Source organism: Entelurus aequoreus, linkage group LG08 (genome assembly GCF_033978785.1).
Source record: "Entelurus aequoreus isolate RoL-2023_Sb linkage group LG08, RoL_Eaeq_v1.1, whole genome shotgun sequence".
Taxonomy (NCBI): domain Eukaryota; kingdom Metazoa; phylum Chordata; class Actinopteri; order Syngnathiformes; family Syngnathidae; genus Entelurus; species Entelurus aequoreus.
In genome coordinates this window covers 36,270,640-36,296,647 of record NC_084738.1, presented here as the reverse complement: position 1 = coordinate 36,296,647, position 26,008 = coordinate 36,270,640, and the positions used below count along the sequence as shown (strand labels likewise).

The 26,008-nt window shown below is 39.3% G+C and overlaps 1 protein-coding gene across 5 annotated transcripts in view; it reads right to left on the bottom strand.

Moving 5' to 3' along the window:
- The window catches only part of ryr2a (ryanodine receptor 2a (cardiac)), a 273,470-nt gene that overhangs the window by 213,620 nt on the left and 33,842 nt on the right, over positions 1–26,008 (bottom strand). For all 5 annotated transcript variants that reach the window (XM_062056398.1, XM_062056400.1, XM_062056401.1 and 2 more), the window contains exons 2-8: positions 15,999–16,118; positions 13,301–13,405; positions 9,135–9,209; positions 8,938–9,016; positions 8,398–8,510; positions 4,468–4,567; positions 3,017–3,113 (exon numbers count right to left, since the gene is read on the bottom strand). In XM_062056398.1, coding sequence (XP_061912382.1) covers positions 3,017–3,113; positions 4,468–4,567; positions 8,398–8,510; positions 8,938–9,016; positions 9,135–9,209; positions 13,301–13,405; positions 15,999–16,118 — 689 coding nt within the window. The remainder of the gene's footprint in view (positions 1–3,016; positions 3,114–4,467; positions 4,568–8,397; positions 8,511–8,937; positions 9,017–9,134; positions 9,210–13,300; positions 13,406–15,998; positions 16,119–26,008) is intronic.

The window sequence follows — 26,008 nt, the reverse complement described above, 5'->3', positions numbered from 1 at the left end:
AATGTTTACCTGTACTAAAAAATTTGCAAACTTGATAGCACACACAAAGCTGATCTAAGTGCACAAAGTGGATTGCGTTTGTTAAGTGAACAGAATAAGGCGTGCAATCCATTTTGCGTCTGTCTTCATTATCATTATGCAAAATATGTGCTGACCATCAATATGCACACAATACCGGGAAGGGAAAACACTAATTCCCACCTTCTACCTTCCTAGTCACGTCCGTTGTGTCCTTGGGCAAGACACTTCACCCTTTGCCTCTGATGGCTGCTGGTTAGCGCCTTGCATGGCAGCTCCCGCCATCAGTGTGTGAATGTGTGTGTGAATGGGTAAATGTGGAAATACTGTCAAAGCGCTTTGAGTACCTTGAAGGTAGAAAAGCGCTATACAAGTATAACCCATTGATCATTTATATAATTATTTAGCACGTGCAATGTGATCTATCAACACTCATCACTGTTTTGGGGGCACTATTTAGTGTTTTATTTAGCATGTGTCAGAAGGTTGTGCTATCTGACAGTTCCTGAAAAGACAGACGATGGACAGACGAGAATCCTCCGTCTGATATGTGTCAACATTTTGGATGGTCACGAATAAAAAATATTAGACAAATTGTCTAATCAGCAACATTATTTTATAATTGTATAGCTGTAAGAGGACTTAAAGGCCTACTGAAATGACATTTTCTTAATTAAACGGGGATAGCAGGTCCATTCTATGTGTCATACTTGATCATTTCACGATTTTGCCATATTTTTGCTGAAAGGATTTAGTAGAGAACATTGACGATAAAGTTTGCAACTTTTGGTCGCTGATAAAAAAGCCTTGCCTGTACCGGAAGTAGCGTGACGTCACAGATTGCGGAGCACCTCACATCTGCACATTATTTACAATCATGGCCACCAGCAGCGAGAGCAATTCAGACAGAGAAAGCGACGATTGACCCATTAATTTGAGCGAGGATGAAATATTTGTGGATGAGGAAAATGAGAGTGAAGGATTAGAGGGCAGTGGAAGCAATTCAGATAGGGAAGATGCTGTGAGAGGCGGGTGGGACCTGATATTCAGCTGGGAATGACTAAAACAGTAAATAAACACAAAACATATATATACTCTATTAGCCACAACACAACCAGGCTTATATTTAATATGCCACAAATGAATCCGCATAACAAACACCTCCCCCCTCCCGTCCATATAACCCACCAATACAACTCAAACACCCGCACAACACACTCAATCCCACAGCCCAAAGTACCATTCACATCCGTAAAGTTCATACAGCACATACATTTCCCCAAAGTTACGTATGTATGTGACATGTACATAGCGGCACGCACGTACGGGCAAGCGTTCAAATGTTTGGAAGCCAAAGCTGCGTACTCACGGTAGCGCGTCTGCTATCCAACTCAAAGTCCTCCTGGTTGTGTTGCTGCAGCCAGGCGCTAATACACCGACCCCACCTACAGCTTTCTTCTTTGCTGTCTTCATTGTTCATTAAACAAATTGCAAAAGATTCACCAACACAGATGTCCAGAATACTGTGGAATTTTGCGATGAAAACAGACAACTTAATAGCTGGCCACAATGGTGTCCCAATAGGTCCGCACAACCCGTGACGTCACGCGCAAACGTCATCATACCGAGACGTTTTCAGCAGAATATTTTGCGAGAAATTTAAAATTGCACTTTACTAATCTAACACATTGCACTTAACACTTAACATTGCAACACATTGGCATGTGTTGCAATGTTAAGATTTCATCATTGATATATAAACTATCAGACTGCGTGGTCGGTAGTAGTGGGTTTCAGTAGGCTTTTAAGGGGCTGATTAAAACAAGTTCAATAGACAATGTTCTTTAGTATTTTTTCATTGACATTTGTTTTTTCCACACAGAATATATATTCAAATATTTATTTTATGAAAAAAATGGCTCTAAGTATGCATTTTTTGCATCTTAAGGGAATATGTGCAGCCTCTCTCCAATGAGGTCAAATTTGGCGGTAAAAACAAAAGTGGGTTCCTTTGTAAATGCACTGCAGAACTGCTTCTACAATGCCCATAAAAAGCGATAAATGTCTCCTGCATGTTTGAAAATATAGCAAAACACAGCTGGCAGGAGAATGAAAACAATGTGCAGTAAATGAGAGTATCTCCATGGTGAATCCCTGTACAGTACACACAAATTCCTTATTTAAATAAGGTGCCACTGCCTTTTTTCTGCACCACTTTTTAATTGCACAAGCAGTGTTAATACATCGCACGCAACACGCCCAGTAATAGCTATTTTATAGATTGTACTCGCTGTTTACCGCGAGGTATTTAGTTCTTAGTAAATCAGGCCCTAAGATGGGATCTGTTTTTGTAAGACTAAACACAATAGCTCACCTCTCCTTTGTTTTTGTCAAAGTTGCTCTCATAGTGATGAAACTTGGAGACCCCTGGTCTACAGTAGTTACACAATAAGCATCAAATACTGCAAGTAAAAAAACAACCCAGTTTTGAAAAATTAGCCCATGCAGCTAATGGTGCAGCCAGATGTACGATTGAACGATATGTGACAACATAAAGAGCCTACACATCCTCGCAGTTGGTCAAACAATGTAAGAGAGATAATGGGCTCTGGGCCAAAGGGACGATTGAAGATCAATAAAACAATTTACTGTAACCGGAGAGTAGCGCCACCTGCAATGCTCACTACAGCTGCTGTTCAAACAAAACTCAAATGCTAACTGTCCTTTGAAAGTCACCATGAGGAAAAATGTGAACTTTCAAACCTTCAAAATTGAGATCTGAAGTACAGTTACAAACATACACATTTCAGTGATTCATATAAAACTGTGACCTCTGTTCAGTGAAAAACATATTTAAGGCAGCAGCCAACAGACCACCATGAATCCATAGTAATTTCCCCTCGGGTTGGATACAGTAACAAATATTATTTTAATGAATTGTCATAAACACTTATACATGAGGCCATGTGTAATTCACAACAGTATTTGTATGAATTACCTCCGCTGCTCCTCTCCATGCTCCCCCGATGGAACGGTTAGACACTCGTCCATGTGACCATGAAGGAGGCGCAGGACATCCCCACCTATTAGAAAACCTTCAGAAAGGTGTTGTGGATGACAAAACAAAGTTATAGACAAATGATTCAAATATAGGGGAAAAAGGGAAAGTCAGGTTTGCATGATGCAATTACTACACTTTTACTTAATGGATGTTTATTTTATAGGTTTGTTATGTTTGTGGATTGGAAACGAACGTTAACAAATGTGTTGGAATTTGATATGAAACGGAAAGTGGGTCGGTTAAATAAGCTGTGCTTCTTCCTACTCCTTTACAGACATGATAGAATGTGAAATTGCATGTTCGAAATAAACATATACCAATACCACTTTGTTCATTCTGAAATGTATTTCAGTAATTTGGTAAGTGATTTGGGCACCGTCTAAGCACACTGGCACCAACTTTCAAAATACAGATTCTGTACTCGTCTCGGTTAAAATGTAAAAGATAACCATCCCAATAAATGACCGTTCACGTAATCAAGTTAAGTTTCCCTAATAACATTGAGAAATATTACAATTAAATATAGATGTTTTATTTGCTTTTCTACACATATTTGGGTCTCTTAGTCTGGTATCAGCTTCTTCATGACTGCAGGCAGGCATGACGTGGCCGCTTCCTCGGGTGACTACATTTTCTCGACTTTCAATCCCCTTTGACAGAAATGCAAATAATTCCTCCACGTTTTCTCCATCAAACAGGAAGCCCTGCCACCTTTCTACTTATGCCTTTTCCTCTCTTTTCTCTGACAAAACCTTCAATGCTGTTTTTGAGATACCCTTCCTGAACATTGTCAACTCTGTCTGCCGTCTGGAGCTGTTGCCGTACATAGGGCAAAGCGTGACTATATAGAAATTATAAAACGTATTTAGTTTTTGTCCAATGGCTTCTTGGATCACCATTAAGATCTATTCAAAACATCCTTTTATATTTGTTGATCGTTGTCTAATACAGAGTAATTTGTCCGCACATTAGATCATTTCAATTCAACACAGTTTTATATACAGTACGTAGTATAACATCAGACGAAAACAAAATACTTTCCATTCGAACATGTCTAGGACTACACTATTGAAACGTTAAAGAAAACTAATTGAACAACACATCAGTTAATTTATTCATAGAGCTGAGAAAAATATTTTACAGATTAAACCACAAACAGAGCCATCATACTGTAAAGGGGGCCCGTCTGTCTCAGCCCATTGATTCAAGACAGTTCTGTACAAATGCTGAACAGCAAAGTGCAGTAATTACTGGTACATCATTGTGGTAGAGCGAGTTATATGGAACAGTGTACAGGAAGCGAAGTGATAAAAGAAAAACAATATACCAAAGTTGCCAAAGAAAACTTACGGAAAATGACAAAGTATGAAAGAAAACGATGTCTATACCTTGTGCTACTTCGCTGCCAGAACAGACTGGAGCAACACTCCAAAGTGTCTGCTGAAATGCGGCATCGACATGCAGACAGCCGTTGCCATAGGATAGATGCTGGAAAACAAAAACATCTGAGTTTACTGCAGCGCGTGTGTGTGTGTGTGTGATATTTAGATTTAAAATTCCGGACATCAAACCGCTACTTTTTACCCCACATTTTGAACCCTGTGCTTTCTACAATGCTGCGGCTAATTTATGGATCTTTCCGGGTTCACAAGCTTCAAATGCCGCCAATAAATTTAGCCTTGACACGTTAGACTACTGAAATGGGCCACGGTGGACCAACAAAATTGTTTATGTTAAATTAAACGCAGTTACACAATCATTCACTCACCCATCTATTAAGATCCAAATACAGCGTGTGCAAAATATAAAATTGCGTGTACTATTAGTGGGCGTGTTGCATGGGATCTACTAAGACTGTGTGACAAATTGATAACTGGTGCAGACTGCCTTATTTAAAATAGTTTTTTGCATGTACTACATTGCTTTCACCATGGAGACACTCATTTACTGAACATCCATCCATCCATTTTCTACCGCTTATTCCCTTCGGGGTCGCGGGGGGCGCTGGAGCCTATCTCAGCTACAATCGGGCGGAAGGCGGGGTACACCCTGGACAAGTCGCCACCTCATCGCAGGGCCAACACAGATAGACAGACAACATTCACACTCACATTCACACACTAGGGCCAATTTTGTTATAATGCTCCTACCTGCGGTGTTTAGCTATGTTTTGAAACATGCAACAGATACACTTTTGACGTTAACGCACTTTTTGTGTCTTTTTACGCATTGAAATCAGAAACGACGCAAATTTCCGAAAGTTTGTGCATCCCCGGGATGCATATTTATTTTTTATTTTTTACCAACCCTGCCTTCTCTGCGTTTTTATTGGTCGTCTTCAAAGTAATGAACTTTCGAGTACAATTTCTGAAATTTTGATTTGCCGAAAATTTTATTAATCAAAAATATTGCCTCAGTTTGCACTCGGACAACTTTACCGCGAGGAGCTGTCAAAAGAAAGACTTCAAGGTAAACCCTAAGGTGAGTGTAAAGTCAACCTTGTTAACTTCATCCTGTGCCATTCTCCAGTAAAATGAGTTGTTTTTGTCTTTGTGAGAACTTGGCAACTTCACTTTTATCTCCCGCTGGATCGACATCGTTCGAGGATGGAGACAGGCTAGCTGTTAGCTTCAAGCTAACCAGCACCCGACCAGACTCCTCCACCCCAAAAACATACTTTGCAGGTCAACAAATGGGGCAAATATGTGCCTTTTGAAGTGTTAATGTGCGAGGAGTGTTCAAAGGAGTCTCTTGGAGAAGCGGCTGACAAGTTAGCAAGTGTCGCTTGCATCGCTGACAGTGACGTCATTACCGTCATTGTTTACTGAAGCAGAGATGCTGACTGTGCGTTATAATAAACGTGCATGCGTCGCCAGGCTCTGCTTTTTATCGATAGATTTATCAGATTACATTTTTTATCATCTATAGCAGGGGTGTCAAAAGTGTGGCCCGGAGGCCATTTGCGGCCCGCAGCTAATATTTTAAAGGCCCACGGCACATTCTAAAAATGCTATTAAAATAAACAAAAACATACCAAAAGTGGAATAAAAAAGCTTACAGGTGAAATGTAATTTACAAAATGTTGCAATGTTGACTAATAAAACAAAGCAGGTTTTTTTCTTTAAAATTGTCATTGCTCAAAACATAATACTGAATCAAAATCAATGTTTTTATGAATTATTGACCTATCCAAGGCTCTGATTATTTCATATCAAATATTCCACTTTGAAAAATAATTTTTGTGGAAGATTTTGCATATTTTGAAAAAACATAATTTTTTTTGACAAAAAGGGTAGGAAACAGATAAACAAAAAAACAACATAAAAAACTAAACAAAAAACTTAGAATTGACAGATAGATCTGAAGTTGAGATCTATCTTGAGATTTCAGCGTTAAATGAATGCCCTGGCACACCATTATCATAATTTCATGACCGAGGCAAAAAACTTTTTACACTTTTATACTGAAATAAATACACCTACGATTTATTGAATAAAAATATAGAAAAAACCACCGGCAGCGGTTAAGTTTAATTCCATGAAGGAAAGAAGAAAGAAAATGAATGTTTATAACTGAATAAATTTTCATATGCATAAAAATGTGTTTTCTTTTGTTAAATTTTTTTAATGAATTAAGTAACGTTTATGACAACCTTTTTCCAAAACACAATATAGAATGTGAGATATAACAGGACAATGCACACATTTATCATTTGTTTTAAAAATGTTACAAAAAAGTGGGACCCCAAAAATTTACTGTGGGACCCCATTGTTCTGACTTGATGGGGTCCCTGGGACCCCATTTTGAAAATTCCTAGCGCCAACACTGATATATATACATTATATATATATATATTTATGTACAGTGACACTTTTTATGGGCATTTTAGAAGCAGCCCTGCAGTGCATCCACAACGGAACCCACTTTTTTACCACATTGAACGCGCATTCATAAAAGACACCGGCACTACCGCTTAGCAGGCGGGTGAACATGCATATAGCAAAACATTTTTTTTCATATGTACGAAAAAACATGTCAATAAAAAGACCAAAAGCAGCTGTAAAATCATAAAATGATATTGCTGAATAGACGATATGTCTAACATTTTTATTTTTGACTGTCCATATATGTTGACAAGCACACGTAGGACGGAGATGCAGCATGAACGCCTCCTTTCTCACAGCCATTTCTGCGCAAATGTCAGTTTCTAGACGTACGTACTTAACAGGTACAATTCAGTATTTCAGTGTTGTTAAATTTTATTTGCATTTTTTTATCCTCTCAGTACTGTGAGCGTTCTGATAATCAGCATACAGAAGAAGGTGATTCTTATGGCCCCATTCGTTGTGGTTTACCTGACACATGACTAATGCACTATCCACTTTAGAATGTGCTTTATGGCAATTCCAACTTTGACCACAGCGTCAGTTGCTATGTAGAGTGGCACTTTCCATCATTTCAGTAGACTGTATTGCAATATAATTAACCACCCTCTTCCTCTCACGCAAGATTCACCCAGGAATGTGGCCATATGAATCTCTTCCCTACTTTACATTCTGCATATTCATGAAGACAGATGTGCTAAATTGATTGCGCCCCTTATTTTGCTCATTTAAAAGACACAATTCGCAACGCTCAAATGTAGTAGATCAGCTTTGCGTGTGCTATCAATTTTGCACGTGTTTTATTAAACGCAAACCTTTGGTAGATCAGGTCCTTAGTGCTCACCTTTAACGCAGCCCCAAAGTGGAAGCCGATCGACCGGTCTGTCAAAAAAGAAAACGACTGCCACACGGAAATGAAATCCGACACCACTAACAGGCCCATAAATGCCGGACCACCGCACCACAAAGGAGGCGGAGGAAGAAGACCGCGCTCAATGACCTATACAATTGGCTACAGTATGTCATGTTACAGGCACTAATTTTTCCTAAATGTGTAAATGAATACAAGCACCTGTGTAAATATTTCATGATTCAATGTGCACACGTGCGGCTTACAGACTTGTGCGGCCAATGTATGTACAAAATTAAATTTGTCCAAAAGTTTGGCAGCTGCAGATTATATTGGGGTGCGCTCTTATATTATTTAGTTTCTGTCGGCACTGTCACAACAAGATGGACTGTCCATGGTATTGTAAGGGTGTAAACATATGCAATCAGTAAGGCAAATACTGTTGTTCAACCTATCAAATCTTCTGTTTTATTACAAAATATAAAGCACCGGGAACAGAGATGAGAGAGCGCTTGCATGGCCTGCCTTCAGTAAAAACAATGTGTCCCATTTTTCGAATACATGCACAATATGAAAATATTTACCAGATATCTCTCAGATGAGATGCTGACAAGGATGAGATCATCTCCCACCCTGACCTTCTCTCCCTCGGAACGTTGCTTTGATGCTGGATGAATGGTCCACCAGCATGCTTCACCTACGCATGCAGACACACACACACACACACACACACACACACACACACACACACACACACACACACACGCGCACGCACGCACACAGACACAGTAATTACAGTGAAAAGCAAAATATTTCAAAATATGTTTTTTATTTCTGTTTTCAAAGACACTGTGGAAACATGCCATTACTGATGAAAAACTTATTCGGGTGTTACCATTTAGTGGTCAATTGTACGGAATATGTACTTCACTGTGCAACCTACTAATAAAAGGCTCAATCAATCAATCAATCAATCACCTACAGAACCTGCCTATCATACTGTATATCTTTGCATAACTAAAAAACGAAGGCGGTTGAAAGAAAACTGAGCACATTTCATAGGATCAGAGATAAAGACATTGATTTTGTATTTGATAAAACATTTAGAGATGTTCTATAAATACCCGTGGTGTCTTTCTGCAGCCCCACATCAAAAGCTAGCTTGTCTGTGGAGGAGCGGGAGGTAGATAGACAGCACAAGTACTGTGAAGAGGAACAATATCGCAATCAATACATGTGTTCATATAGAACACCTTTGAACATTTTAAAGGTACTGGAAAAATGTGAACTGTAACTGTAAACTGTGTTTGTGCATACAGACCATTCCACTGTAAGAGTGACGGAGAAGGACAGCATGCCCATATAGCAAAGTGCGATGGCCACCTCCTTGGACCGTCTGAGGAAATGATATTCATAAAAGGGAGAGAAGAAAAAAAAAAGTTAAATATTGTCAAATATTTCAGAACATTCAAAGCACTAAAATAGAAGTGTTGACAATCAAATCACCATTTGTGACAACCATGAAAAATTGAAATGGTAAAATGCGATAGTTATAAGATGGAGCTGACTGATGTTGACTAGTAGCCACAAAACAAAGGAATTTTCACAAAGGTAAGGAGTTTTCAAAATGTGAGGCGAGTGTCTTCTGGGAAGCGCCAAAACAATTAAAGGGGACGACCTATGATGATTTTCCTCTTTTCTGACTGATAAATGTTGTTACAATGTTGGCTACTTGTGTAAAACAAAGTCAAAGCATCAAATTATAAGGTTTATGCATTTGGACGTGAACTTCCACAACGTTTTGGATGCTTATGAACGCCGAGTTTTTGAGTCTTTTTTTAACAGTAGGCCATTTGTGACATTGCAGATTGACGGACATACTTATGTGGTCCTCATTGTACATACTGTGTCGGCCATGGCGGCTTCCTACCCCTAAGACTGCCACTGAAAGTTATTTATTCTCTTCTACTGGATTCCCGCCTGCTCCAATGTCAACAGAACAAGTAATTTTGTGTTTATTAGTCCACAACATTTTACACGGCACTGGGCCACTAATCAATTGAATTAGCCGCTAAACTAAGACGGAAAAGAACCGCAACATTAGTAATTGGTTTGAGGAAACACAAGAAAGACGTAGAATGAAGCAGTAGGGGCCAATTGTGGGCCCTTTGGCCACGAGCGCCCCCTTGAGGGCCGCCAAAAAATATCTGTTTCTCAGCTGTGGTCCGTATGGGCCGCAGCGGTACTCAGTTGTAATACACTTTTCCACCACTTGTGGTAGTAATGACAATATCAAACAAACAGAAGAAGTCTGGAGCTAAAAACATAGAGAACATTATGACCTAATCCTAAGGTTTATGTGTTAAATTAATAATAATCTTTGTGCTTAACACGTGGTTTCATATCATTTGACAAGGTTGTAAACTGTAAGTAGGTTATATATAGTCATAGAACATGATTAAAATCATCAATAAGTAAAATTACAAATTCAGTGTTGACATTTGAGTGGGTCCCAGGCCCCTCTGTAGTGGAAAAGTTGGGCCCCGAGGTCAAAAAGGTTAAGACCCCCTGGAACAAAGAATTATTTTTATCTCATTTTGGCATGTGTATAATGACACCAAAGTGACATAAATGTTGGTAAAAGTAGCATTTTTCATGCATATCTGCATCGTTCGGAGAGTGGGTAGGTGTATCTAATGTTGTGACCGGTGAATCTATATAATGTTTATGAACACTCTCAAATAGGGTTCAAAATGTTCACTCTCAGCACCTGAGCGTGTTTATGCAAGAGCAGAATTAAATGAACGCAGTGAATCTCGTGTAAGTTATCCACAATCTTTGTCTCGGTGGGCAGATAGCTTGCAAAGAGCTGATGTGGGATCAGAGCCGAGGAAGTTGTTGTGGCTTGTGTAGCCCTTTGAGACATTTGTGATTAAGGGCTATGTAAGTAAACTTTGACTGATTGATTGATTGATTACACACAAGATGCACACGGACAGATAACCTCGCTAGTCATGACCTGCTAGTGAAAGGCACCGCAAGGTAAGATGCAGGAGGAAAAAAGATGATTGCAAAGCCAAATGTCTTGTGTGGGAGTATTTCAGCTTCAAACAAGTGAGCAAGATGAGTCCATCAACACGGATGAATGAGCAAGTATGCCTGTTTTGTTGGAAAGGGATGGTAACAAAAAAAGACAACAAAACAAACCACCCCACCCAGTTTTTACAAATGGGGAAAAACTGTACTTCAAGATGTGCAATATTTATTGAAGTGTAATTTTATTTGTTTGTTGACTTATTTAGGATAATTAAAAGTTATAGACACTCCAATTACAATGGTTAAAAAAACCTAACGAAAAATCAAAGTTTATTGTGTTTGAAAGTAGGGCTGCATGATTAATCGACATTGAATCGACATCAAGGTTTTGATTAGTGCAGTATCCTAACTGGAAGAGGCACAGGTTTTTTTCTTCTCCGCTGTCACCGGCGTTTGAGTGACAGACATGTTCGCCAATCAGAATTGTTGAGCATTGCGCCCTTTGCTTCCTATCCGATCAAAAGTGCCTGTCGCTTCAAACAGGGAGAAAGAAGTCTCACTCTCTGCATCGCTATGAGCGCCTTATTTAACAATAGAATTAACTGAAAGCAGTGATCCCTTATTTCAGACATTCACAATCTTTGTCTCGATGGTCAGCGAGCGAGACCGCCAGCTTTATACACACAGGAAGCACAGGCAGACAGCCTCGCAACTCGCTAGTGAGAAGTTCTGTAAACTAACAAAAAACAGTTGTGGGAATATTTAAGCTTCAAACCCGATGGGGAACATGAGCTCACCAACATGGGGACAAAAATGCACTATAAGATGTTTAATATTCATTTTAGTTAAATTTTTGCTTACAGAAAGAAGAATCTATTTTAATGTTTTTGTTTATTTATCAGAATCATCTCTATTGGCCAAGTATGTAACACACAAGAAATTGACTTCGTAATGTGTTCTTTTTGTTATTTAGGATAACTAAAAGTTACTTACCTTCCAAATACAGAACAATGGTAAACAATTCTACAGTAATGAGAAATAAAAGTGCACATCCTTTTAAATAGGTAGTTGCATTATTATATACCATGATTACATTACATTATAAACACTGTCAAGTTTTTTTTGGTTATTTCTTAAGTTCAAGAGCATGATGTAGACAAATGCTCTGAGTTAATCTGCATAAAGCAAAATATTTTTTTTAAAGTAGACAATTGCATGTTGTTCTAATGTGTGGTACATTGAGATAAGAATATGTTGATTGACAATCTAAAAGTCACATGTCTTTCTTCACTTGTTATTTTCGCAGTTTTATACAAAGATCGCAATTAAGTTTATACTCAAAATCGTGCAGTCCTATTTGAAAGCAATACTTTCATTAATATTATGTATTATAATTAAATTAGTGCTTAATTTTGTCTCAAAATAATGCCTATAAGAATATTGTTTATCGACAATAATTTGTGGGACAATATGTAGTCCAGCAAAATGTATTATCAGCCAGGCCTATATATTTGTGTATTGATTAACTGATAGTCATCGTCAATAATCACGTAACGCAACAACCGTCAGCCTAAAAGCTCAGCAAAATCAAATTTAGAAAAGGTCAAACCACAATCCCTTCCTGTAAATGGGTAAATGTCAAAAACAAGTGAACTCGCTGAGACGAGCATGTGCTTTTAAAAGTCCTTAAAATCAAAAGATTTCTACAACAAACTTTGCCTACAGTATCTTAAATATGTGGTCGCCTCAAGAAGCACAGTGAGCAATCTTGGCTCAGAATGTATCCTTTAAAATATAGCAAGTGTTTTTTCACTTATAAAGAAGCGGCTGCATGGGACGGCATGGCACATGTGGTAGAGTCGCCGTCTCCCAAACCAGGTGGTTGTGGAAGCAATCCTCAGTTCCCCTCCCCTTGAGACCAAGTAAAGCAAGACCCCCTGTGACATCAGCAGATGAATGAAATAACAGTGTCAAAAGCGCTTTGAGTACCCTGAAGGTAGGAAAGTGGAAAAGTCGTTTACTAAAGTTATTCTACTGGAAAAACTCATATGTTGCTTCAGCAAGTCTTTAAAGAACCTTCAGCTGATACAAAATGTTCCCACACAAACTTACTATAGAGCCTTCAGTTGTCAAGCTCCTCTCATATGGAACCATATTCCTGACTCCTTCCTTCTGTCTCTCTATTCACAATCCTACAGACCTAATGAGTTTTCCTAATCTGCAAATCTATTTCCACCTCGACAACAAGACACTTTTCACAGACATTCTGAGAAGATTTTGAATGTTGTCTCTGTGACTGTGTGGATTTTCTCCAACGAGAGGGACAAGCGGTAGAAAATGAAAAGAAGTATAGTTGGATGATGATGTTACGTAATCATACATAAAATCATTGTACAATATTTGGAAATAGTGTGTGTGTGAGGGTGAACGTGTGCATGTGTTTCCACTCACGCCCTCATTGTTCTCCTCAGTAGTTGCCAGCATCTCCTGAAGGGCTCGAACAGACAGCGACTGCTCCAACACGAAAGTGCAGATAGAAAGATCTGGAGGTACATTCTGAAACAGCAGGAATTTGAGCAATCAAATGCTCTGAAAAACATCAACAAAACTATAATATTAAAATGCATTGATGCATTGCACCTAGAAGCAAATGTTTAGTGTCAATATAAAATGTTTCTTTCTCTACCTGTTCAGAAAGGATTGTTGTCAAAATGGACTACACCTGTTCCAGTTTCCTCTATGAGATACCCTGCTCTTTGCTCCTGACATAATTGAAGCATTTCAGCTGTAATCATTTGACTATCTTCACTCTTTTTTTTTTTCGATTTTTCTATCAGCAGAAATGATCTTGCCTGTTTTCACTAACTAACTGATGTAAGTGAGGCGTGAGAATTCTTAAAGGGAAACTGCACTGCACTTTTGGAATCATTCACAATCCTTATGTGTGACAACACGCATGTCTTTCTCTTCGCATTGTTTTTTATATTGTAAAAAACTGCTATTAAGAGGCGATAACAATGCAGGTATAGTAATAAGGAGTCATCTATTCAGCTGATAAAGTCCTCTAAAAACTTACAAAAACTGCCAACAACGTTCTATTTACATGTTGTGACCTGGCAGTTGTATGAACCCAATACGGTTGTATTCAGTCACATGACTTTTGAACGGAAGTGAACGAAGTGGTGGTCCACTAAACCAACATGGCTACTGCAGCAAATAGTGTGCAAACTATCTGAGCTAATGATGAGGACCTACTTTTAGAAAGACACAGCCCTGCTAACAGAGACATGGACACGGCTCCTCCGGCCAGTAGCGGGAGGTAAGCTAGTTATTGAGCTACCTCGTTGCTGCTCAATTCTTTCTGAATTTAAAAAGGCTTTTTGCTCGTTTGTAAATCATGTCTCACATCTGTATAGTAGAAGGTTGTGGCCATAAGGTGAGAGGTTGGTCAACTTTAAAAATCTATTTAGACCCGAAGACTTAACTAGGAAGACACGGCAGGGTGCTTGTTTTCTCAAAGCATTTTTACCTGCAGAATGAGGATTATGGTGAATTGATCATCTAAACAGGGAGCACAAGACTTGTGCTGAAAGATATAAACATCCCATCAGTCTGTATCCCAGTGAGAGCGGACAATGTACACTAAGTGATTGTTTTATTATGTTTGTATTTCGTATTTCTTGTTTAGCACTTAGCACTAGTGTTACATGTATTGTGTGACTAGAGCTGAATCTGCTTAGCACCCAACTTCTAAAACTTCTACTTCATCTTCCGTATATTCAGGCTAAAAATGATAAGGTTCTGGATTATAATTTCTCCTAAAGTAGTCGGTTTTGGCTCTCATGAAGTTAGCCATGATTAGTGATAATTGTTGATTGATAATGATCGCTGCTATACTCTATGAAATCAATCAGTCCAGGAAAGAAGTCATGGTATTGTTTAAAATGATCAAAATACTCTAAATATTACATGTTATTATGAAAATACCTGTTACTACATTACATTAATACGTACAGCATACGTATCAAACGTTGTTGGAAGTTTTTGGAGGTCGTTAGAGGGCTTTTTAGATGGACTAGATGAATACCCATTACATGCATTGTAGTCTTGCAGTCTTTAAACATTTAGAATACAATGGACAAAAACCTGTGTTCACATAGGGGTTTTGAAAATTCCCCCAAAAATTAAGTTCCCCTTTAAGTCTGGACACTTGGACAATTTTTCGGTAGTCAACTAGTTCAGTATACATGTAATGTACAATATTTGTTCTCAAGGTCTTAACCTATTTGTGAGCCTAATTAACAAGTTATTGTTTCATCTGTCCAATAAAAACATGTTTTCATAGTTTATAAAAAGTAACACTTTGGTTTAAAATCTGTAATGTTCACAGTTGTATAGTATCCATTATATACTGTAAATATTATTTTGGCAGGACAATTTTGGCAACAGATTAGATTAACTCAAATGTTCCATCCATCCATCCATCCATCTTCTTCCGCTTATCCGAGGTCGGGTCACGGGGGCAGCAGCCTAAGCAGGGAAACCCAGACTTCCCTCTCCCCAGCCACTTCGTCCAGCTCCTCCCGGGGGATCCCGAGGCGTTCCCAGGCTAGCCGGGAGACATAGTCTTCCCAACGTGTCCTGGATCTTCCCCGTGGCCTCCTACCAGTCGGACGTGCCCTAAACACCTCCCTAGGGAGGCGTTCAGGTGGCATCCTGACCAGATGCCCGAACCACCTCATCTGGCTCCTCTCGATGTGGAGGAGCAGCGGCTTTACTTTGAGCTCCCCCCGGATGCCAGAGCTTCTCACCCTATCTCTAACTCAAATGTTGCAATAGTATATTTTACTGAACTAGACTGCATTTATTTATTGGCTATCATTGCTACTAAAGTGCATTACAAATTGATATTAAACACAGTGTCAGCTTATAACATGGACAGATTCATCATTGATATTTTTTCTTAGTAATTTATGGTAAAACAATGTTTTATTTATAAAATATAATACTGTATTCTGTTTCCAATTAAGCATACCATATTTAGTTTTACAGTACAGTTATACTTTTATTGATAAAAGTTTGGGAACTGAGCCTACAGTTTGGCTTTACAATGAAATCTGTTGGGGTTACAGCATGGTTAAATCAGTACCTTCGAGTTTGAGATGGATTCAAGGAAGCACAGCCTGTTTCCGAAGCCTTCAGCTGCCAGGCAGAGTTTCTGTTGTTCCTTATGGATTGTGGCCGAGCACTGTAGAACCACCTCATCATTCTAAAAACACACATAAAACAATGCATTAAATCAGATCTCAAATCAAAGGCCGAGCTCAGGAAAAGTCCGTTGATTTAAATCGATTGATCACCAAAAGGGTTGAGGTCAAGGCTTTGGTAAGGCTTAATGGTAGCTTGCTTTATCTATTCCAAAAGCATCTCATTTTACCACCAAACCTTTGTCAAGGTAGCATTTGACTAATACTTAATGAGGGGAAGGGGATGGGGGAATAGTGTAATTTGACCTGTCGCCACCAGCCTGGGGGGGGGGGGCAATAGACTACAGACTGTGGTGAAGTAGGCCGGCTTCGTCGTGTGAAGAAGCCTACAATTTTTGGTTGTGTTTTCCGCTCCGTATGCTGAATGGCAATATACCATATATATCTCGATATTTTTTCCGTAAAGTAAAAGCAAAACACGAAACAGTCCTAGTTACCTGAGATACTAAGTATGCCATTATTTTGACTTAGTAAATATTGACTTACTAAGTCGAAATAATGACTAAGTCAAATTAATGACTTACTGTAAATAAGCGTTTGCAATAAGCATTTGAAAAAGTTAAAGTGGGGCCACATGCTGACATGCTCAACTCATCATGCTTAATTTATTACAGCATTTGGGTAGCCTGTAGTTGATTTTTATTATGTCAATCAATCAATCAATCAATGTTTATTTATATAGCCCTAAATCACAAGTGTCTCAAAGGGCTGTACAAGCCACAACGACATCCTCGGTACAGAGCCCACATACGGGCAAGGAAAACTCACCCCAGTGGGACGTCAATGTGAATGACTATGAGAAACCTTGGAGAGGACCGCATATGTGGGTAACCCCCCCCCCCCCCCCCCCTCTAGGGGAGACCGAAAGCAATGGATGTCGAGTGGGTCTGACATAATATTGTGAAAGTCCAACACATCAGCGAAAGTCCAGTCCATGGTGGGGCCAGCAGGAACCATCCCGAGCGGAGATGGGTCAGCAGCGTAGAGATGTCCCCATCCGATGAACAGGCTAGCGGTCCACCCCGGAGCAGAGTAGAAAAGAAAAGAAAAGAAACGGCAGATCAACTGGTCTAAAAAGGGAGTCTATTTAAAGGCTAGAGTATACAAATGAGTTTTAAAATGAGACTTAAATGCTTCTACTGAGGTAGCATCTCTAACTTTTACCGGGAGGGCATTCCATAATATTGGAGCCCGAATAGAAAACGCTCTATAGCCCGCAGACTTTTTTGGGGCTCTGGGAATCACTAATAAGCCGCAGTTCTTTGAACGCAGATTTCTTGCCGGGACATATGGTACAATACAATCGGCAAGATAGGCAGGAGCTTGACCGTGTAGTATTTTATACGTAAGTAGTAAAACCTTAAAGTCGCATCTTAGGTGCACAGGAAGCCAGTGCAAGTGAGCCAGTATAGGCGTAATATGATCAAACTTTCTTGTTTTTGTCAAAAGTCTAGCAGCCGCATTTTGTACCATCTGTAATCTTTTAATGCTAGACATAGGGAGGCCCGAAAATAAAACGTTACAGTAATCGAGACGAGATGTAACGAACGCATGGATAATGATCTCAGCATCGTTTGTGGACAAAATGGAACGAATTTTAGCGATATTACGGAGATGAAAGAAGGCCGTTTTAGTAACACTCTTAATGTGTGACTCAAACGAGAGAGTTGGGTCGAAGATAATACCTAGATTCTTTACAGAGTCGCCTTGTTTAATTGTTTGGTTGTCAAATGTTATGGTGGTATTATTAAATAGATGTCGGTGTTGAGCAGGACCGATAATCAGCATTTCCGTTTTCTTAGCGTTGAGTTGCAAATGTAAATGTAATGTAAATGTTATATTTTTATCAACATGTGATAGCAGGGACCCTGCCATTCAAAACTAGGCTGCTACATTACTAATGATTAATGTAACTATAGCTGAAAAAATAGTACAATAGCAATAGGAGAGACTATTCATCCCTGAACACCATGGAGTTCATGTAGGCTTTATGATTCAGTTACATTATTATATCAACTATCAGAGACAGAAACTCTTTTAACATTTAACATAATGTCATTTTTTGCTGCTTCAACACAGAAAAAGGTAAAGTGAAATAACTTGGTTGTTGACTGTAGGTCAATAATGCTTGTCTTTCTCTCAGACAGACAGGGCTTTGCTGTCCGTAACACAAACACGCACGCACACACCGCAAAATGAGCTAACGTTATGCCAAAAGCTAATTAGCCTTCCCCTCAAGGACTGCGATGCGAGCGAGCTGAGCTGCCGCTTGTATTTTTAGAACATCAACGGGCTCATAGTGATGTTACTAGTAGTTGACTGGGAGGTGTTTATTATAATTTGGGGAGAGTCCGCTGCATTATGCTCACCTGCTAAACACCTTTCTGCTAACCCGCACTGTCTCTCCTCTGCCTGCCTCTGACGTGAGCGCTGACTCCATGCGCTCTGAATACTCACTGCTGATTGGCTGTTACCGCTCTGAATACGCACTGCTGATTGGCTGTTACATGCGCTCTGAATACGCACTGCTGATTAGCTGTTACCGGTCTGCGTGTAACCAATCAGATGGTTGTGTGGGTTGGACAATGCTGGGTGCTGCAGAGACGTACTGACAGAGGCAGAGGCAGTACGAAGCGTAGCAGCTTGTTAAGACTTTAGTTTAGCACCAAATGATAATATAAATACATTTAATAAAGTCAAATACAAATAAGGCAACAAGAGAAGTATTCTACACTTCTCTTTTGTAAAGTAAATCTGAACAGCCGATATGGGCATCTACATCAACTATATGATTTGCCTGAGAAGCTGGACAGGACAAAAAAAACAAAAAAACTTTAGTTTAGGCGGTGGCTCTTTGTTGTTAAGGCGGCCGCCTTAACAACAAAGTGCTGCGGGAAACCCTGTGTGCATCGCCAAAACAGACAATAGTTTGAAAAGATAGTCGCTGCAATGACACGTAAAACTTTAGAAGAGTGGGTGACTTCGATTACCTCCAATATAAATATAATCTGTGTAATTTACAACAAATTGTGTTTATACAGTGGCCTGCTCACAGCCAGATTAAGGATTCATGTAAAAAATATCTATAATTTGAGTGACAGGAGCTAGTGTATTAAATGTGACGGTGTGTGTTCTGAAATTTTAAATGTTCACAAGTGGGAGCCACAGGGTTCAATATTATTATTATGACCCCTCCTGTTCATCATGTATATTAATGAATTAGGACAAAATGTGTCTGACGCTAATATACATTTTTACGCTGATGACAATAATTTACTGTTTTGGTTTGAACCCTATTAAAGCTGTGGAATCTTTGCAGACAGCTTTTGACGTGATCCAGCACACACTTCTGCAGCTACAGTAAAACTAGTACTCAATGCTGAAAGGACAAAACTAATGTTATTTTCAAACATTAAGAAGGTTCCTCAAACTATCCCCTTAGTGTCCATCCTTGAGGTAAATGTCATAGAGGTGATTCACACGTACAAATACCTTGGTAATTTGCTGGATGACTCCCTGACTTTCAAGCCCCATATAGACAATCTTGTGAAAAAAATTCAAACTCAATTTGGGCTTTTTCTTTTGAAATAATATCTGTTTTTCTTTTGAAGCAAAAAAGCCCCTTGTCACTGCAACATTTTTATCCGTTTTAGACTATGGAGACCTGTTGTACATGAATGCCTCCGCTCAATGTCTACATACTGTAGGACTGACACTGTATATCATGCTTCATAACTACCTGTAGGGCCTTGATCCATCATTGTGAGCTGTATTCTCAAGTGGGATGGCCTTCTTTGTCCTCCAGGAGGCAACGTCATTGCTGTACTTTGATTTATAAGGCAATGCTGGGTCTACTGCCCTCCTATATTTGTAATGTATTCACACGGAGGAGTGTAGACTCTTATTGTTTGCGTTCAAATGATCATTTGTTGCTCACTGTTCCATTTGCCCACACAGAACTGGGGAAAGAGGCTTTTGTTTACTCTGCTCTTTTTACATGGAACATGTTGAAAAATTACTGGAAATTAACTGAACTTATTTCATTGAAGGCATTTAAGTCCAGATTGAGAGCACTTGAGTAGACGTTTTTAAATTATAACTGTTTTCCTTAATGTGTATGACACGTATTTTTATGTAACTGTATTTTTTGCACTTGTCCAGGGTGCACCCCGCCTACCGCCCGAATGCAGCTGAGATAGGCTCCAGCACCCCCCGCCACCCCAAAAAAATGGGACTAGCGGTAGAAAATGGATGGATGGATGGATCTTTTGCTGCCTCTTGGCCAGGACTCCCTTGAAAAATATATATATTTAAATAATCTCAAAGGGACTTTCCTGGTTAAATAAAGGTTAAATTAAAAAAATGCGATGTATTATTTTTGCAATCTTTTATATGTAAACATGCCAGCATATCACAAAGTATTCAAAATACTTTGACTCTTGTCTGATTACTCGATGTATTATCACAACGCAGGAGAGGACTTGCTGTCACAGTAGTACGTGACAGAGTAGGCCCAGCCCTCCACCATCACCTGTGTCAGAGGTGCCAGTGTGCCGCCGCCGGCTGCTGCTGCTGCTGCCCGCCAGACTGGCTGTGTTGGAGTCACAGAAACACATTGTGACAGCGATGGGTGGCAAAATAATTGTCGACATAAATTAATAGAAGTTCTTACGAATAAAAATATGAATATGAAACATTAATTGCATTGGCAAACAAGTTTATTTTGTGTCCTTGCCTCAATCTTGTAATTTATGAAATCAAGTCTAACCACGTCTGCGTGTCAACAACGTAACCACAGCCTGTAGGCATGTGCGTACATGAAGCATGAAGTTGGCTTGAGGCACCGCACATGTCAAGTCAAGGTCTCTCTAAATCAGTAGTGTCCAAACTCCAGCTCGGCATTTTCAATGTGGCCCGCGAGATAAGATGAGACGAGTTTAACTTCAAGATGCAACCTGGCTGTGTGGGGTGTAATTTAAATACCCAAGACTGCCCAATACTCAATTTTTGTTTCATCTGGAAGAAAGTTCTGTGGTCAGAAGAAACAAAAATTTAGCTGTTTGGCCACAATACCCAGCAATATGTTTTAATACATGGGGCTACAGGTTTTCCAGAGAATAATACTTATCGTGGGCCAATTCTGCTATATTTAGCGAGTAGAGGTACACATTAAAAGTGAAAAAGGAGTGCGTCTTGAAACGTGCAATTCAAGTAGTCACAAAAGGTGAAGTATTTGCTGCGCGAGTGGAGATCTGCCTCCACATGTCCAGAGAGTGTGCATTACCACCGCAAACCATCGCCGAAAACCTTCATAAGCAACCCAACATTTCATGAGTGTTGAGAAATAGAGCTTGGACATTAGGGCTGGGAATTGTCAAAAACTTCACAATATGTAAATATATGCGTTACTTGAGTCATGATACAAGCTGAGCCATAACATTTTTATTAAAATGACCCATTTCCATCGACCCATGGCACATTGTTGATATAAAATAAACAAAAAAAATTACAAGAAAGGAAAAATAGAGCAAAAAGGTCAGTAACAAGAAAATAATTGATGTTGATACTAATAACTAAAGACACACATATTTGTCTTTAAATTAATGTTTAATGTTTCTGTAGCCTTTTTATTAGCCTATTTCATTAAAAAATAAATTGTGTATTCACAGAAATACATAATGATGGAGGTGTCTGGTGTCAGAACAGAGTTTCAATATGCTGCACTATTTACCTTATGACCTACAGAATGACTTAGATGTACTGTATCTGAACTTGATACTTTAGGATAATTAATAAACTATTTTAAAGAAACATGATATCAATGTGCTTGGTCAATGTGGATTAATGTTTTGAAGCCGTTAAAACTATTGATTGTAAATATTGTATTTTGTGCTGAAAAAGTTTTATTGTGTCGGCCAGGTCACAAATTAGATTTTTTTAACCCCAATGTGGTTTACCTGGTTAAATAAAGGATAAATATAAACACATTCTATGGTATTATACATTTCAGATGGCATATACTGTACCGCTATGTAGTTCAGCTTTCTCAATATTTTCATCTTCCTTCATCTTCTTATTCTATTGTTAATTCAGTTTACATCCTTCCAGCTAAAAAACATATTTCTTCTCAGCCTCAATTCAGGTTTTGAGATAGCTATTCCTATAAGTTGGCTCAATTATTGCTTGATGTTGAAATTGGCTTTTCTTGCTTCTGTGTACAAACCAGTTGATATGATCTTTAATATTTTACCATTTACTTAATGTTTTCGATGACAAGTACTTTGGCTGCCTCCTGTCGCAGATGTTTGCCCCTTTCAGCTAAATTTTGCTGCTTCAGCAGCGCTTTTGTATTTCCTGTTGGTGAACTTTATGATGATGACATATGAGGTTATTTCTTCCATATGGTGGAATGCATGTATTTATGTTGTTTACATCCACCTCTACCTGTTTTGATTGCAGAAAGTTGGCCACCAAGTAATATCAATTTGTGGTTGTCCTATTGTGACAGCCCTAACATTGGCCAAACTTTAGTTTGAAGCTCAATAACGATCACATAATTCATGTGTGTGCTTTGATCCATGTCATTCATTCTACACAGTTCATTCTCGCTGTGGTCTGAGGACTCCAGGAAAAAAGTCAAACTTTTGTGAAAGTGTATGTAGAAATTTAGAAAAAAATTCATAACATTCATATTTCCAAGATGGTGGCGCGCGCGGTTGCAGCGGCTAACGGTTCTCCTCTTCAGTACTATTCTTTATTGTTTTTCTACTTCTTTCTTACCTGTGCTTTCACTATCGGTTCTGTGTACACTCAGTACACCCGCCAGACACTTTTGGATATCGGCGTCGAATACCAGATATCGGTCTCCGGTGGCTTTCACGACACACACAACATCCCAGAAGACATAACGAGATTGCCGGGCTCTCCGTGGATTGTTATCGGGTCTCCGAGGCGGCGCAGTCGGAGAAGGGAGAGGAAGCAGAAATGGGGCTGACAGACATTTACACCTCCCGCTGCCTCAGCAGAGCTACCAACATTATCAAGGACAGCTCCCTCCCTGGCTTTGACCTGTTTGACCTGCTGCCCTTAGGAAGGCGCTACAGGGTCATCAGGTCTAAGACAAACAGACTCAAGAACAGTTTTTCCCTAAAGCCATAACCACGGTGAACTCTCATAGGCACTGATTTTATAGTTTAGCACCTCTCTGTGTGCAATTTTTACTTCCCACCCACAGTCTGAATGCTTCTGTATATATGTATATAGTACAGTGGCGTGCGGTGAGGTTCATGTCAGGTGAGGCACTGACTTCATCACAGTCAGATTTACAAACATATGAACCCTAAAGAGTATCTTATTCACCATTTGATTGGCAGCAGTTAACGGGTTATGTTTAAAAGCTCATACCAGCATTCTTCCCTGCTTGGCACTCAGCATCAAGGGTTGGAATTGGGGGTTAAATCACCAAAAATTATTCCCAGGCACGGCGCCGCTGCTGCCCACTGCTCCCCTCACCTCCCAGGGGGTGAACAAGGGGATGGGTCAAATGCAGAGGACAAATTTCACCACACCTAGTGTGTGTGTGACAATCATTGGTATACTTAACTTTAACTTTACACTTACAAACTGTAGCACACAAAAAAAGCACATTTAATAAAAAAAACGTTATTATGGTCTTACCTTTACTTATAAGTGCGGGAGCAGTGGTGTTCGTGTTGGAAGAGTTGTGAATGAATGAAATATGAAATCCACGCTGCAGTCTGCAGGTGTACCTAATGTTGTGTCCCTGTTCACGGCTCCTCCGGCGCGCCGCGCGAGCATTGTTGTTTTTGCACTTTTTGGCTTCTTGTTAAGTGACTTTTTTTGGGTGGATTCTGTCTTGCACGTGGAGGGTTTGGGTGTGGGCTTTGGTTGGTGTGGCGCTCCCGTCGGGCGGTGCATTCTGCGGCGGAGGTGCTTGGCACCAGGAGGCGGGGTTATGAGACGAGCCTCCAGTTTTATGATCGCTCAGCACAAGAAATACGTTACACACATACAGTTGTTGACAAAATACACTGTACATTATATACCTCAGCTAACTAAACTATGGAAATGTATAATATAATTCATATAGCAATACGGTCTCACTGCAGAGCAGGCCAGCAGTTAGCCGAGTCATTGCGCACAATCCATGTTGAGGCACAAATCAGTGACGTGCCTCAACTGGCTGCTGATCAGCGCACCGTCTCTTCTCAGTATTTGAACGGCAAATGTAAAAATGAAAATAATCTAAAACTGGTGAAGTTAAATGGAAAATAACTTTAGTATAATCACTGGATACATATAACAATTTAATTATTATTTTTTCTTTCCATGATGGCAGGTGAGGCCGTGCCTCCCCTGCCTCTAGTGACTGCACGCCACTGATATAGTATAATATTTAATATTTACACAACACATTCAGAACATTCGTTCTCAGGACTGGATTGTGCAATTTACCTCGTTTCGTACTATTTTTCTTTTCTTTCTTCCTATGTTTTGCATATTTATAGACTGTCGCACTGATACTGGAGTTGCTTTTAATCTCATTGTATCTGTGTATAGTGACAATAAAAGGCATTCTATTCTATTATATTCTATTCAAATGATTTCTATTTATACACTGGATTAAAATAGCTCTGTGAGAACTGCAAAGTAAATTTTTGTCATTGCCTCTAAAAAGACTCTGAACTTAAATCGGAACCGGAATCAGAATCGAAACTGGAATGGGAACCGGAATCATCTAAATTTAAAGGATGCCCAACCCTAATGTTGATGTTCATAATTCTGGTGTTCGTGAATGCACCGCACCGTCAGTGTGATTGGTGGATAATGAGGAAGTGGGGTTGTTGCTGCTATGGAGAGGGCTGTGTGCGAGCTTAGGAATACGGTATTAGAATTGAGCACTGATGTGGCTTGTTTAGGTTGGCAATAAACTTCTAAAATGAGCATCAGACGCTGCGGGCCTCGGTTAGAATGCTGCATTACATTAACGATGCTAATGTCGCTCTCATTTTTGCGGGTCACAGCTAAGTTGCGTCATCAACATGCATTAACGTGATAGGACAATTGAATTAAAATATCGATTCAATTCTCTGTTAAAATAAACCTACCCTTTGGACTATTCATATACTTGTAACTGAATACCTTACAAAATTAGTTGGTTAATAAATAATTATTTCCCCCCACTGTAAACATAGAGTATGTACAATCATAAATATGTCATGAAATTGTAACATTGACACACATAAAAGCCTTATTAGGGAGCATTATCATCATATTGACAATGAAAATTAGCACAATATAGTTAGTAATAAGCTGTAAATACGCATAATCTTACTCAACAGTGTATCAAACAGTAGCAGCAAAAATTAAATAATTTTATCAGTGTCCTCAATTCAATTCATACAGAAATGCAATATACTCAAAGTGCCACAATTCTGTACCAAAACAGTACAAATTGCAACCATTCATCCAGGTCCTGTGAGTGTGTGCTATGTTCAGGGATTTGAAAGACACACAAAACGGCAGTGGGCAGGTCAGCGGAGGACGGTTTAAAAGCTTGGCAAAGTCAGTGTAGACGAAGGGATGCGTCAGTGATGATGTAATCAAAGCAGAAACGACAAAAAAAACAGAGAAGAACATTTCGCTTCATAACCAAAGACTACTGCATACCAAATAAATAATTAACTCAATCTCTTTAGTTTATTTTATTTCAGTACATTAAATTACAATATAAGTTGATTTGATCAAAAATATATTTGTTACTCTGTATTGATCTTTTTTGCGGGTAGGAATTATTTTTGGCACCTTGAGTCAAAATGTGATTTCTCAGCAAAGAAGGATCATGCTAATAATGAAAAATGTGTTACATACA